The 13156-nt window shown below is 37.9% G+C and overlaps 3 protein-coding genes across 3 annotated transcripts in view; all 3 read right to left on the bottom strand.

Moving 5' to 3' along the window:
• Nucleotides 1-13156, bottom strand: part of LOC110829932 (putative rRNA-processing protein EBP2 homolog) — a 146406-nt gene that overhangs the window by 38103 nt on the left and 95147 nt on the right. The gene's annotated exons all lie outside the window — the stretch shown is intronic.
• LOC110829529 (uncharacterized) overlaps nt 1-13156 on the bottom strand; it is a 475337-nt gene that overhangs the window by 435136 nt on the left and 27045 nt on the right. The window lies entirely within an intron of this gene.
• Nucleotides 3468-8064, bottom strand: LOC147875203 (uncharacterized). Its single transcript, XM_087348051.1, has 2 exons — nt 6784-8064; nt 3468-4352 (listed from the first exon to the last, which is right to left on the bottom strand). The coding sequence occupies exons 1-2, from the start codon at nt 7932-7934 to the stop codon at nt 3551-3553; spliced, it is 1953 nt and encodes a 650-aa protein (XP_087204177.1). The 5' UTR covers nt 7935-8064; the 3' UTR covers nt 3468-3550.

Here is a 13156-nt window from a genome sequence, read left to right as displayed (position 1 = left end):
TCGCCTAACACCGATGTTAAAGTTATTGAAAATTATTTTAATTCTCTGGAAAAGAATTTAAACCCTCAAAATTTTCGGGTAGTTCTCTTAGGTGATTTTAATATACCTGGTTTTGATTGGGTGCAAGGCTTCCCTCAAGCTAACTCATATCACTACATTAAAATTAGAGGGGATGTCGTTCATAGTGCTGCATGTTTCCTTGGACTTGCTCAGCACAACCTCACCATTCAAAACAAGAATCTGCTTGATCTTGTTTTTGCTAATTTTTCCTCTGTCAACGTTACGATTTTTAATCACGATATGGTTAAACCTGATGTTTTTCATCCTTCCCTGGTGGTGGATCTTAAAAATATATTTTTGACTACCAATTCACAGCCCTCTCGTTGTTCCCGTAATTACGCGCGTGCTGACTATTTACTACTTTATAGATATTTATTTTCTTATGATTGGTCCTGCGTTTACAATGTGTCCTCTGCGGACTCCGCCGTAGAACAGCTCAAGTCGGTGGTTACTGATGCATTAAATTTAGCTATTCCAACTAAGTATTCTAGTAAGTCTAAATTTCCTATTTGGTTTTCCGGTACCTTAAAACATTACATTAATAAAAAGAATCATTATTTACGTCGGTTCAAAAAGACCAACTCATATGAACATTATACCTATTTCGCGCACTTTCGTAAATTAGTTAAGGCTACCATTAAGTCCGATAGGCGGCGGTGGATAAAGTCTGTTGATGACAGTCTTAAAACTCACCCTCAGCATTTTTGGAAATACGTTTCAAATTTCAAAAGAAAAGATAACTCCTTTATTCAGCTAAAAATTGGTGATCAGTTTGTCACTGACCCCAAACACATTGCTGATGAATTTGCTACCCATTTTGAATCAATTTTTAACACTTCTTTCCGGTCTGTTATTCTTACGGATACTGTTACTTCAGATTTTTTGCCCATCGCTCCTATTTCTCCTACTGAAGTTAGCAAGGCGATCAAGCGCCTCAGAGGGGTGTGGGGTTAGATGGAATTCCTTCGTTAGTAATTAAGGGTTGTTCTGATATTCTTACTCCTTTATTAACCTATATTTTTAATTTAAGTCTAAATAGTGCCACCTTTCCGTCCCGGTGGAAACAAACTGCTGTTGTTCCCGTGTTTAAAAAAGGAAACAGTTCCACTGTTAGTAATTATAGACCCATTTCTATTCTTAATAACTTTTCTAAAATATTTTAATTTATTGTTTATGATCATTTGCAAAAAATTTTTAAGTACAGATTAAGTCCCACACAGCATGGTTTTCGTAAATTTAATTCCACAGCAACAAATTTGGTTACTTACATTAATTCCGTTTTACCTTCAGTTAGTACTCAAGGACAAACAGATTCAGTATACTTTGATCTTACTAAAGCATTTGACTTAGTCCCTCATAATATTCTTCTTGGGAAACTTAGAAACTTTGGACTATCACCCAGTTATGTTGATTGGTTCCATAGTTATCTTTCTGACAGGCAATCTTTTGTTCGTGTATCTGGAACTCTTTCGTATCCTTATCGTGTTTAGTGTGGAGTGCCTCAGGGTTCCACCCTAGGCCCCTTACTTTTTAATATATTTATTAATGATATTTGCGACTCCATACATAACTCACAGTGCCTTTTATTTGCTGATGAATTAAATATATGATGATTGTTGATGACTGTAAACTGTTACAGGATGATATTCATTCAGTGCAAAATTGGTGTCTCGAGAATGGGATGCAACTTAATTTAAGTAAAACGACTGTTATATCGTTCACCCGAAAGACAAACAGTATTTACTTTAATTACAAATTGTGTAACAACCTGGTGGCACGCTCCCATTGTGTTAAAGATCTCGGTGTTCTACTGGACTGTAAGCTTTATTTCCATCAGCACATTAACTATATATATTCATAAAGCTTAAAAATGCTAGGTTTGATTCGGTATATTACTCCTTCCTTCTCCACTGTTGATAGCCTATTGGTTTTGTACAGTACTTTAGTTCGTTCCAAAATTGAGTATGCATCCGTTGTTTGGAACTCTATTACTAATACTGATTCCTTTAAACTGGAAAGGATTCAAAGGAAATTTGTAGTTTTGTGTTACACTAGATTCTTTAATGGCGTATGTGCCTATAATTATAACGATATATTAGTTAGATTAAACTTCTTATCGTTACATTTAAGGAGGAGGCTTTTGGATGCTCTTTTCCTCGTTAATGTTTTTAAAGGAAAAATTATTTGCTCATCTGTTTTTGATACAGTTAGTCTCTGCATACCCTTTTAGGTCTATCAGAGACTACTCTACCTTTACTGTACAACGTAATTTCAAGGCCAGTCCCTTTGCCAGATGTGTTTCTGCTGCCAATGCAGTCTGTAGGAACATTGACATCTTCAACAAAGATCGTATTTTGCTTACTGAGGTCAGTCAGCTTTTTAAACAATAATCATCGTTTTCTTTATTTATTCATTTCCTGTGCTGACTGTATTTTATCTTATTTTGTGGTATTAATTTTATAAGTTCTTTCTGTTTTGTTTTATTTAGTATTTTTAATTGAATTATATTACTTAGGTATATTTAGTTCATTACTGATTACTATTTTGTAATAAATTAACATTGACATTTATATATTTAGTTTATTGTTTGTTTGTTTTTGTATTGTAATGTGTTTGTATTGTTAGTGCTTGGCTGTTATTGGCCTTTTTGGCTGTTGTTAAGCACTTTAATAAATGAATTGAATTGAATTGAATTGAAAACCAACAAGGTAAACTGATACTAATAATACTATTCATTCAAGTCATACTACTCATTCGATATATTATGAATACGAAAACTATTATGAAAACTGACTTTATGATCGACTTTAAGACGAAAATTTGCAAGGGTGGAGTTGGACGTAGAAAGTTGACTGACCAAGAACAGTTGGCCTCTAAACAGCGACGTAAAGAACTAAAACATCAGACCTATTTAACAGAAGAGCGAAGGAAAACAACACGCTGAAAAACGAAGTATTAAATATCAACAGAAACCGATAGACGAAAAACGCGAAATTATCGAAAAAGAACGACTCCAGAGAAAGCGCTCCGAAAGGAGCGCGTTGCTCTAGTAATTTAATAAATACGACACTAACACAAGCAACACACTACAGAATATCCAAAACTAATGTTTATTTGTGTATGTCTTTCAATGTGAAAATAAGAAAATTTAGGCCTAGACGATATTAGGTTTATCGCCAATAAACTAGGTTATTTTGGAACAAAAATGGAATTCGTCGTTTAAATTATATATCTAAATAACGTCATAAAAGCTTATTTTTTTAAATTACATGAAAACACAGTCATTTAATTTTTCTTTCATCTTACAGAAGTTTAAAATCTGTTCTCATATAAACTCCCAGAGGTGCATATCTATAAACACCAAGAAAAATTTATAATCCATCTCTCATCTCCTTTAGATTGTTTTAATTCTTGCTTACATCTGACAGACGCTGCTCCTGACCACATAACATAACTGCATTTATCAACGACTCACAGTTTTAATGTGTGTTTATGCATACAAATCTCTTTCACAGAATTCATCCGGATATTTCACCTCACTCAGCACTTTCAACTTGTTCTTCCTCAGGTTCACAGTTTCAAGGCTAGGCAATGCCAATATTTCTGGCGGTAGTTCCTGTAGCTGGTTGTGACTTACGTCTAAAACCTTCAAATTTTTCAAAGTACTTGTTCCTCCTTCAATTTCGGTTGCTATAGCTTCAATTCTATTATGGGAAATGTACAATTCCTCAAGTTCCATGACTTTCTGTAAATTTATAACAGACATTCTGTCTATATTACAATGTTCCAGATGCAAAACTTTCAAACTGGAGCTTTCCAGGAGAGGGGCGTCTTCTGGCATTTCAAGTTCTCTGTTATTAGCTAAGGAAAGCCACTGCAGATGTGGAGGGTAGACGAACGTCTTAGGAGGAATGGTGGTAATTTCATTCCCTGATAGGTCTAATTCCTTTAGTCCACTCTGTCCCATCAGTGACTGTTCATCGATTCTATTTATAGCGTTATTGGATAAGTTGAGTTGTCTCAATGAAACAATCATCCAGTACCTGATGGTGTATTCGCCTAACTCGGAGATTAAGTTTCTAGAGATATCCAGTTTCATCAGGCTTCCGGGAAACCTTTCTTCTGGGAACTTCGTAAGGGATAACTCCACACAACTTCCTTCGATGGTACTGCAAACACATCGAGCTGGACAATGGCCTTTGACAGAGATGACTGCCTTCACCAAGAAAATTAATACCAGAATATTCACTAGAAATACTACATTCGAACTTGAATACATTTCATACGCATATTACATTAAATGGGAGATAAATTTCGAACGCCAACAACTTTTACTCGCGATACAGAAATGTATCTACCTGAGCTGCAAGTGCTGTTCACACATCAGGCATTACCTCAAACCAAGCCTAAGACGCCATCACCCTGACAACTCAACCAACGTTGAAGTTTACGTAATGTCAGTTTATCACAATCTAAATATTAGCACAATGAGATAAATGTTTTATCCGTCCAGCAGGTAAGTCCTTGATTATAGCACGTTCGCATTTGTGGCAATATTTCTGTACATATTTTATTTTTTACCATGTTACAGGGTTCATATACCGTACGATTTAAAAAACATACTACATACAGAAAACATTAATATCCGGTACGTTTTTCACAAATCCTGTAGGGCATCAATGAACTAAGTTCAGTTTAGGCACAAGGTGGACCGAAAACGTTACTAATATAGGAACTGAGACAGCCAGCTATAAACAATTGTCACCGGAAATAATGCTCATGCCTTGGGCAGTACATGCTTCCTTACCAATCGTCTCCTCCTTCCCTTCAGATTCCCTTTATATTTACAGTAGAGTCCCGATTATTCAACCCAAACGAAACCAAATAATAGTTCGATAATAGAAAATGTCGGATAATCCTGAAGACAGATGAAAAAAGTACTCTACTATTCTACTAACAGACGTGAAATGGGCGGTTTCTTCCAGAAAACTGTACTGTGAAGCCACGCCCACGTAAACGATTCATAATCTGAGTACAGTTGTATTGTGCTAGCCGATATAAATATGTCAGCGCTGTGTATACTTACATTTAAGAATCAATGTTTAAAATTTGAGATATTACTAAATGTAATGTCAAATGAGGGACTCGTTCTTGAAAACGCAAACTACATTCTCCTGTACACAACGACATGGCAAACGAGGTGAATACTTTGAAGAGCGGAAGTGTCTCCTACTTGTGTACATCGGGATTAAACTAAAATTAAATTAACTAAGAGTTCGTGCCTGAAGGAAAAGTTGTAAAACCCATTAACATATTACGTTATGTTTCTTACTATGCAGCCCAGAAAATTCGTTCATCAGATACAGGATATCTAAAGTATTTAAGGAATGATCGCTGTCCACCACATCGCAAGCAGCGCTTGTGTCTACGGCCATTTAACTGACCCCAAATGAAACCAGCTCGAAAGTCACAACTTACTTGTTTCCTATTTCATTCTCTTTTTGTAATACTGGACGCTTCAACAAAGTGTACCACTTAAAGCGGAAACCGCCGTGGCATAATGCCACAGCAGCAGCGAGCGAACTGATACAATTACTAGAAATAAATAAAATAAATTATGAACTCCTCATTATCTTAATCTTCCTCTTAATTTTCACTCGTAAATCTAAACATTTCCTCAGAAATCTATCCCAAACACACAGAATACGTGTAGGATTTCAGGTTTTCACGGCGTTGAGTCCAAAGATGATTGTCTTTTGGATTGTAGAACTGGTAGCGTTGAAGCGTTTGTAAATTTCTACCAGACTGCACGGCGCTACAACACAGAAGACAGCCATCTTCGGACCCTGGATTTATGTTCTTCCCTCAGGGTGAGAGGTGAGTCCAAGTTTCATCATGAATAAAAGACACGCTCATTGTGCTGCACAACCTATATACATATATATATTAACTCCTTGTTCTTAAAAAGAATCAAAATTTCTTTCGAAACAAGGTGATTGACAAAGAATCTGCACTGTGCATTTTATCTTGAATAAGGTCACACAACACAGAATCGCAAGTTGGACTTTGTCATAGAAACTACTTGTACCAAGAAAAATTATTCATGATTCTATTCAATGATTGTATTTCATTTCTTAACGACGCTGGCAGCAGTTCAGACTACACAGCACTGAATGACATCATTAATAATCTGGTAATAATTTGCAAACAAGTGGTCGTGGCCTGATTAAGATAATTTCTCAGCATATGCCCGGTGAAACTGAAGAAATCCTTAGTCAGGATACCCAGTTACAGCCCCGACATTTAAACCCGGGACTTCTCAAATACATGGCAGGCGTGCTAACAAGTACACACGGAATACACTCAAGAATTGCCACTCCTTTTACTAATCTTTCCAACAACCGCCACGTAATATTGTACTTGTGATTACGGATTACGCCATAAACGCCCAGAGGGAGGTGTCGTGGAGGCACAGCTCCAAGAATTCTAGAACTTCATCTACCATCTTGGTCCCAGCAGCCAATGAACACGCGGCTCAGTGGATCCCAGAGCTTGTAGCAAAAAAGAAAAATTATGCCGATGTCGGGAATCAAAACCAGTTCGTCCAGCCCGATTCCAGTCTGTACTGGCTGATCTAGGCTCGTCCCAGAATTTTTCAATAATTACAGTCTCCGACTGCAGACGTGGAAACTTTCGCCGCCAACAAGACCAAACCTTTTTCACAACACTGTTTCTTCTGCTTCTTCTTCTTCTTCTTCTTCTTCTTCTTCTTCTTCTTCTTCATGGCGAATTCCTGCGTCCACGCGCATTTGTTGTTGTTTTCTAAGCTTATATATATACACAATTAGAACTGCACATATGACGACAAATACTGTCAATAATGATATTAATGTACCTATTAACTCTTGTTCTGAAGGGTTGGAGACTGCAGTAGTTGGGGTAAACATGCGGATATGAACTGTAGATTCTTCTGTCACCAGTCTGACAGCTGTTGCTGTAGAAGTTGTTGTACAATCTAAGTGTTTTAACTCCTTCCAGGATGTGTTTTCAAGCCTTGCAGGTTCCTTACAAGTCAAGTCTAATGATGATGAATTATGTTCAGAAACGTAGTCAAATAACATCTTCATTGCACAGTTACAATGCCATGGATTATTGTCGGCTTTCAGTTTAACGACTGGTAACGTATATTCCGTCTCTAACCATGTTTCACAACCCTCACTTGGATTATAACCAATTATATTTGTATTACTGATGAAAACATCAACATCTAAAGATGACAGATCGTTGAAACTGATGTCTAAACATCTAAGTTGATTTAATGGGCGAAAACTTCTCTGTTGTATATTAAAAATTGAGTTGTGAGACATGTTCAAATATATAACGTTGTTTATGCCTTTAAAACTTTGTTCATAAATGATTACTACACTGCAATTAGACAAATCTAGAAACGACAGAGCAGATACGTGGATGAATGCATCCTGAGGAGGCAATGTGAACAGTTTGTTGTCAGCCAATGACAACCAATACAACTTCCGGTTGCAACTGAATGTATTCACATGAATATGTGACAAATTATTCCCAGAAAGGTCCAGTCGTTCCAGTACTGCCAACTCCGAGAACGAATCTTGACCGACACACAAAAGTAAATTGTTAGCCAAGCTGAGATTCACAAGTTTCAAGTGAAGTCCAGAAAATGTTCTGCTAGAAATGTATGTCAAGCTGTTCTGGGACAAATCTAGCGCACTCACTTGAATACGTTTAACGCCATCTTTTATGGCATTTGCCCTCGGAGTACGACATAACGACGGTCCACAGCAAAGAAATACGACACAAATTAAGCAAGCACGACTACCGATAGAAATGAATGTTAACATTGGTCAGCAAATGGAGAAATCTTCAATTACATCAAGAACAACGTATGTACCGGGAATACGAGCTCACAAACTTACGAGACACAGCAAACACCTTTATTGCACACGCGCGAATAAGTTAGCAGCCACAAGAGAGATAAAAATTGCACTTCAGAACGATCCCGTTATCATCGGTATCGCAACGTATAGTAAGTACAGTAAAGTTCAAATCTAAAAGTTTGTGACGATGCGCGTTATTTAAATAAAAAGTTGTTTGGATGTTTTCCATCGTCTAATAAAATAATAAAATTGAACGACGTTTCGGAGATGGTAGTCTATCTCCGTCTTCATGTAACCTATTCTGTTGGGCCCAATCGATAGAGCTAATCCCTATCTCCGGAAAAGGCAAAAAGTGAAAGTCCCGGAATATAAGTCGATCACCACAACATACATTGTTTGTAACAGGTGCCTTTCAAAGACTTGCGGATCCGATAAAATTGTTGTTCCCACACGCTATCAGCGTCCAATGCCGCATGATTAGCTAAAAACAGACCCCATATTGTATCGGTCGGTATTAAGTAAACAGTGTTTTGTCTGAGACAAGAACAGACATATTTGTGTTGATGACTGATGTTTTCGGGTGAGTCTATCATAACAATCCGGACAACACCAACAAACGGGAATCGTCTGAAGGCCAATCCCAGGGAAAGACTTAAAAAAACTAAAGTGAGTTATAATACCGTATTAAGTTTCTTCAACTTTAAATTTAGATACACTTATATTTTAAATGTTTGCTGTGGCAACATTGGTCATTAGGAGCCATCTTGAAACCAGAAGACTGATCAAAGTTACAATTTATAAGTAATTTTGTTTCCGTATTTGTGTTCCTCTTGCTGCGAAACAGTCTCAACCATCACCTAAGATCGACAGTGTACTCATTCCGAGTGGACTAAACATGAAATCATGAGAGCGATGTTTGGAGAAGCACCCACAAAATTCAGTAGGCTAAGTGTAAAAAATCGCACAACTCTGTCACTTTTGTTAAGTTCAATTTGGAATACGTTTCATTCCACTCCAAAGACATCAAACTTTTTCAAAAGAACAACCAAAGGTAAAATAAATCATCATCCTTTACCAGTATATGACATGGTAATGTCACAACAATTTGTTTTTTCGGACATGTGTTTAAATAAAATCGTGTATACATTAAAATAAAACTTTCACAAAAGTGATATCAATATGGCTCTCTTCTGGGTTGTAGATTCATAAAGTCTGGTGAAAGATTACCGACGTTTCAGAGGTCCTTGCTGCCTCCATCATCGCCCTGACGATGGAGGCAGCATGATCCATGACACGTTGGTGGACATCTACCAGACTACACGGTACAACAACCCAGAAGACAGAAATCTTCAGACTCACCGTCGTGAAAACTTAAAATCCAAGAATCTCCTTAGTCAAAACAAAATTGAACAGATACAACTCAACCGAACCCACTAAGTACCAAAAATGCGGAGGAAGAAAGCGTTTTGAAAGACTGTAAACATAAAAAACGATATCAACTAATGTTTGATTAAAAAATAATTGTGGAGATACGGTGTAAAAATTAAACTGAATATAAAGGTAGTTCAGGGATCGTCCAAGCCCCAGGTCACACGGCAGAGGTGGCTCGCTTTAATTCGTTCGAAGAGTGTTTATACTGATTCTACTAGGAGAACCAGACATTCGTTTCAACATCAACGATAGGTGAATTGCATTGTGGGAAGTTTCCAGAGACCTGCATTTTGGTGTTGTTGTTGTTGTTGTTTCTTGGCGAACATCTTGGTGTCAGAAACGAAACAGTGAACAACCAGGAAGAAGGTAACAAGGAGGAAAGTTAGGTTATGTCACATCAAATCAGTTCATGACATGTTAAATATTATAACAGAACACAATTTTCATACTAAAAAATCGATATCTTTACTTGGAACGATAAGAGTTATTGCACTTTTGAACAAACAAGCTTGTTCCTAATACAGGAAAAGCAGACTATACCGAACGATAGCAAATAAGATCAATGTGCCAAGTATTATCTTATTTAAACACTTCTCCTACTTCAGGTTTCTGTACAACAAGGTTACCAACTTTCAAGAAAGAACATTTGTACTAAATCCAAACAAGTTTCAAATTACGATTTTAAACTGCAATAAATATACCAATCTTCAGAAGTACTGGTATTACGACTCTGGTGTGTATCATATGCACTATATAAAGTACTGTCTTCGCGTAACACTGCAGAAAATTATCGTCAGTACCACACAATAAATCTTTAAAACCAAGCCTGCAATACACAGACTCTGAGGCAATACTCAGACAAACCCCACTGAACCACTGAAGGGAGTAAACTCATCAGAAAACCACAACAGCTTTGTCTTTTGAGTATCCTTCTTGCTGGAATTATTAAGGGCAAAGTAAATTTATGTAATGGTACAGACGTTTCCTTTACTATGAGTTCATTTACATAACACACCAAACAGATTTTAAGAACAAAATAGTCGTACGACCAGCGACCTTCCTGATTCAAACAAGATAAATTATACAAATTAAACGACATATTTTCGTGGAACTCTGCATGAAAATGTTGTCCATCACACATTAATATGCCCCATCTCTCTTTTACAGGTCGATACGTTGGAAGCCTGTAAGGTTGAACCAACACCAACGCCACTCGATGTAGGGTATTGAAGCTCTGTTCATATTTCATATTCTACAAAAATAAAGCAATAAAAAACGTTAACTAATGTCAATTATTATTATTATTATTATTTAGTGTTCTGTCTTACGACAGGTCCATTGCTCTGCCCAAACAGAGCTCTCCAGTTTTCCCTTTTCTCGGCGTCTCGTTTTAATTCCTGGAACGTCATCTTCTTTCCTTGTTTAAGATCGTCGGTTAGCTGTATCAATCTTCTTCCTAGTCCTCTCTTTCCTTCAACCTGGCCTTCGGTGATATCACTCAGTAATCCATTCCTTCTCATAATATGTCCCAGCCAGTTAGCTTTCCTTCGTGTAATCGCCTGCAGAATGTTTCTTTGCTCGTTGACTCTCCTCAATACTTCTTCGTTGGTCACTCGATCCGTCCACCTGATCTTCTCCAACACCACATTTCAAAACTCTCCAGGTATTTCTGTTCCTTCTTCCTGAGTGTCCAAGTCTCTGCTCCATACAGCGCGACACTCCATACGTAACACTTCACTAGTTTCTTCTTCATCTCCAAGCCCAACTTGCTAGTGAGAAGTATCCTCTTCTTGACGAAAGCTGCCTTGGCCATGGCTATCCTTGCTTTTACCTCCTTGGTGCATAGAGCGACCGTCGTGATTATGCTTTCCAAGTACTCGAAGTGCTCCACATTCTCCAGCTGTTGGTTTCCAATTACAACGTTCAATGGTTCTGCTCTCGGTGCTATCCTCATTACCTTTGATTTTTCAATGTTGATTTCCATTCCATACTCTCTACCTGTTTCCACTAACTTGTCCATCATGTTCTGTAATTCCTCCTCTTCCTTCGACAATACTACTAAGTCGTCTGCATACTTTACAGTCGTTATCACTCTTCCTCCAATTTTGAAGTCTCCTGTTCCCTCCAGAGCTTCCTTGGCAAGCCATTCCCCGTACAGGTTAAAAAGAATTGGTGATAAGCAGCATCACTGTCTTACACCTCCACCTATCTCAATGCTGTTGGTGTCTCCTGAGTCCAGTCTCACTTTGACTTTTTGCTGCATGTACAGGTTTTCGATTAGTCTTCTATCTCTCCAAACAATTCCAATTCTCTGTAGGATCCTCATTAATTTCTTCCATTTTACTCGATCGAAAGCCTTCTTCCAGTCGATGAAGCAGGCACATACTTCTTCCTTGACATCGAGAACTCTCTTTGAAATTATTCTCATAACTCCGATGGCATCTCTGGTTCCTCTTCCTCTCCTGAATCCAAATTGGTCGTCTCCCATCACTTCCTCTATCTTCTTTTCTAGTCTTTTAGTCAGTATTCTAGTCATTATCTTCGCCGCATGTGAATTTAGGCTGATGGTCCTGTAATCGCCGCACTTCTTAAAATTCTTTTTCTTCTGTAATGGAATCATTGTTACTTCCAGAAAGTCTTGGGCCACTCACCGGAGGTGTATATCTTGTTAGCGAGTCTAGTAAGAACCTTCACTCCTTTCTCTCCAGTTCTTTCAATAAGTCCGATGGGATTTCATCATCTCCCATAGCTTTTCTTCTTCTCATATCCTTTATGGCCCTCTCTACATCGCTCTTCAGTATCTCTGGACCTTTGTCGTCCTCCTCTACTTCTTCTTCTGGCTCCAATTCCATCTCCATCTCATCCGGTCGAATGGCCGTGTCATAGAGCTCTTCAACATAATTTTCCCACACAGCTTTACATTTCTGTCGGTTTTCTTAACAGCTGGTACAATTACCATGTCATAATTGATGATTGAGAATTGATACCGTGGAGGTGGTGAGAATCTAACTGCACGATGTTCATAAAGTTCACGGCAGTCCGTCTATTCGTTTAAAAGTGTTTTGGAAGACCTAATACGCAAAGACATAAACACTATTATTTCTGACGTAGAGTTCCCAACCTTTTGCAGACATAGGGCCGCATCACCCTCGCTAATCGCCTCACGGGCCGCTCCTAACTTACCATTACAAACAAGTTCACAATAATATTCTATGATAAAATCATTCGGAGTATATTTGACATTGCTTTTACTGAAGTGATCTTTCATTCTCAGGGTTTTTTTTTCCGATTCGTATGTTCATAAGTAAGACGCGTTCTAGCTTCTGATTGAACGTTCTTCATTGAACTGAACATGTCAAAACAAAATACTGTCGCGCCAACAAGACATGTTTTATAAATTCGGATAACTATTTTTCGTCAAACAAGGTAAGAGAAGTGAGACTTCAGGTTCTCACGGCGGGGAGTATGAAGATACCTGTCTTCTGGGACGTTACGCCATGGTCTCTTAGAAATTCAGCGTCGCTTCCGAGGTGGTTGCTGCCTCTTCCGAATCCAGGGTGATAAGTCGCCCTAATAATGGGGACAACAGGCAAGTATAAAACGTCGCACAATATACACGGCGCAACATTCCAGAAGACAGCCTTCTTCGGTGACAGAAAGTCGTGGGATACAACACTCCAAGTTGTCAGAATTCCTCTTTTCTTCAAGTAATAGTTTGTTGTTTAAAAGATTTTTTACTGACAGTTTTCAAGGAA

Source organism: Zootermopsis nevadensis, unplaced genomic scaffold (genome assembly GCF_977971745.1).
Source record: "Zootermopsis nevadensis isolate Lab colony 2312 unplaced genomic scaffold, Znev_1.0 Znev_ptg000001l, whole genome shotgun sequence".
Lineage (NCBI taxonomy): Eukaryota > Metazoa > Arthropoda > Insecta > Blattodea > Termopsidae > Zootermopsis > Zootermopsis nevadensis.
This window is presented reverse-complemented; position numbering and strand designations above follow the sequence as displayed.

Coding starts and splice junctions, on each gene's coding strand:
- LOC147875203 (XM_087348051.1), bottom strand. CDS start 7,934: ATGTTAACATTCATTTCTATCGGTAGTCGTGCTTGCTTAATTTGTGTC. Junction 4,353..6,783: donor GAAGCAGAAGAAACAGTGTT/GTGAAAAAGGTT, acceptor CCATTTAATGTA/ATATGCGTATGAAATGTATT.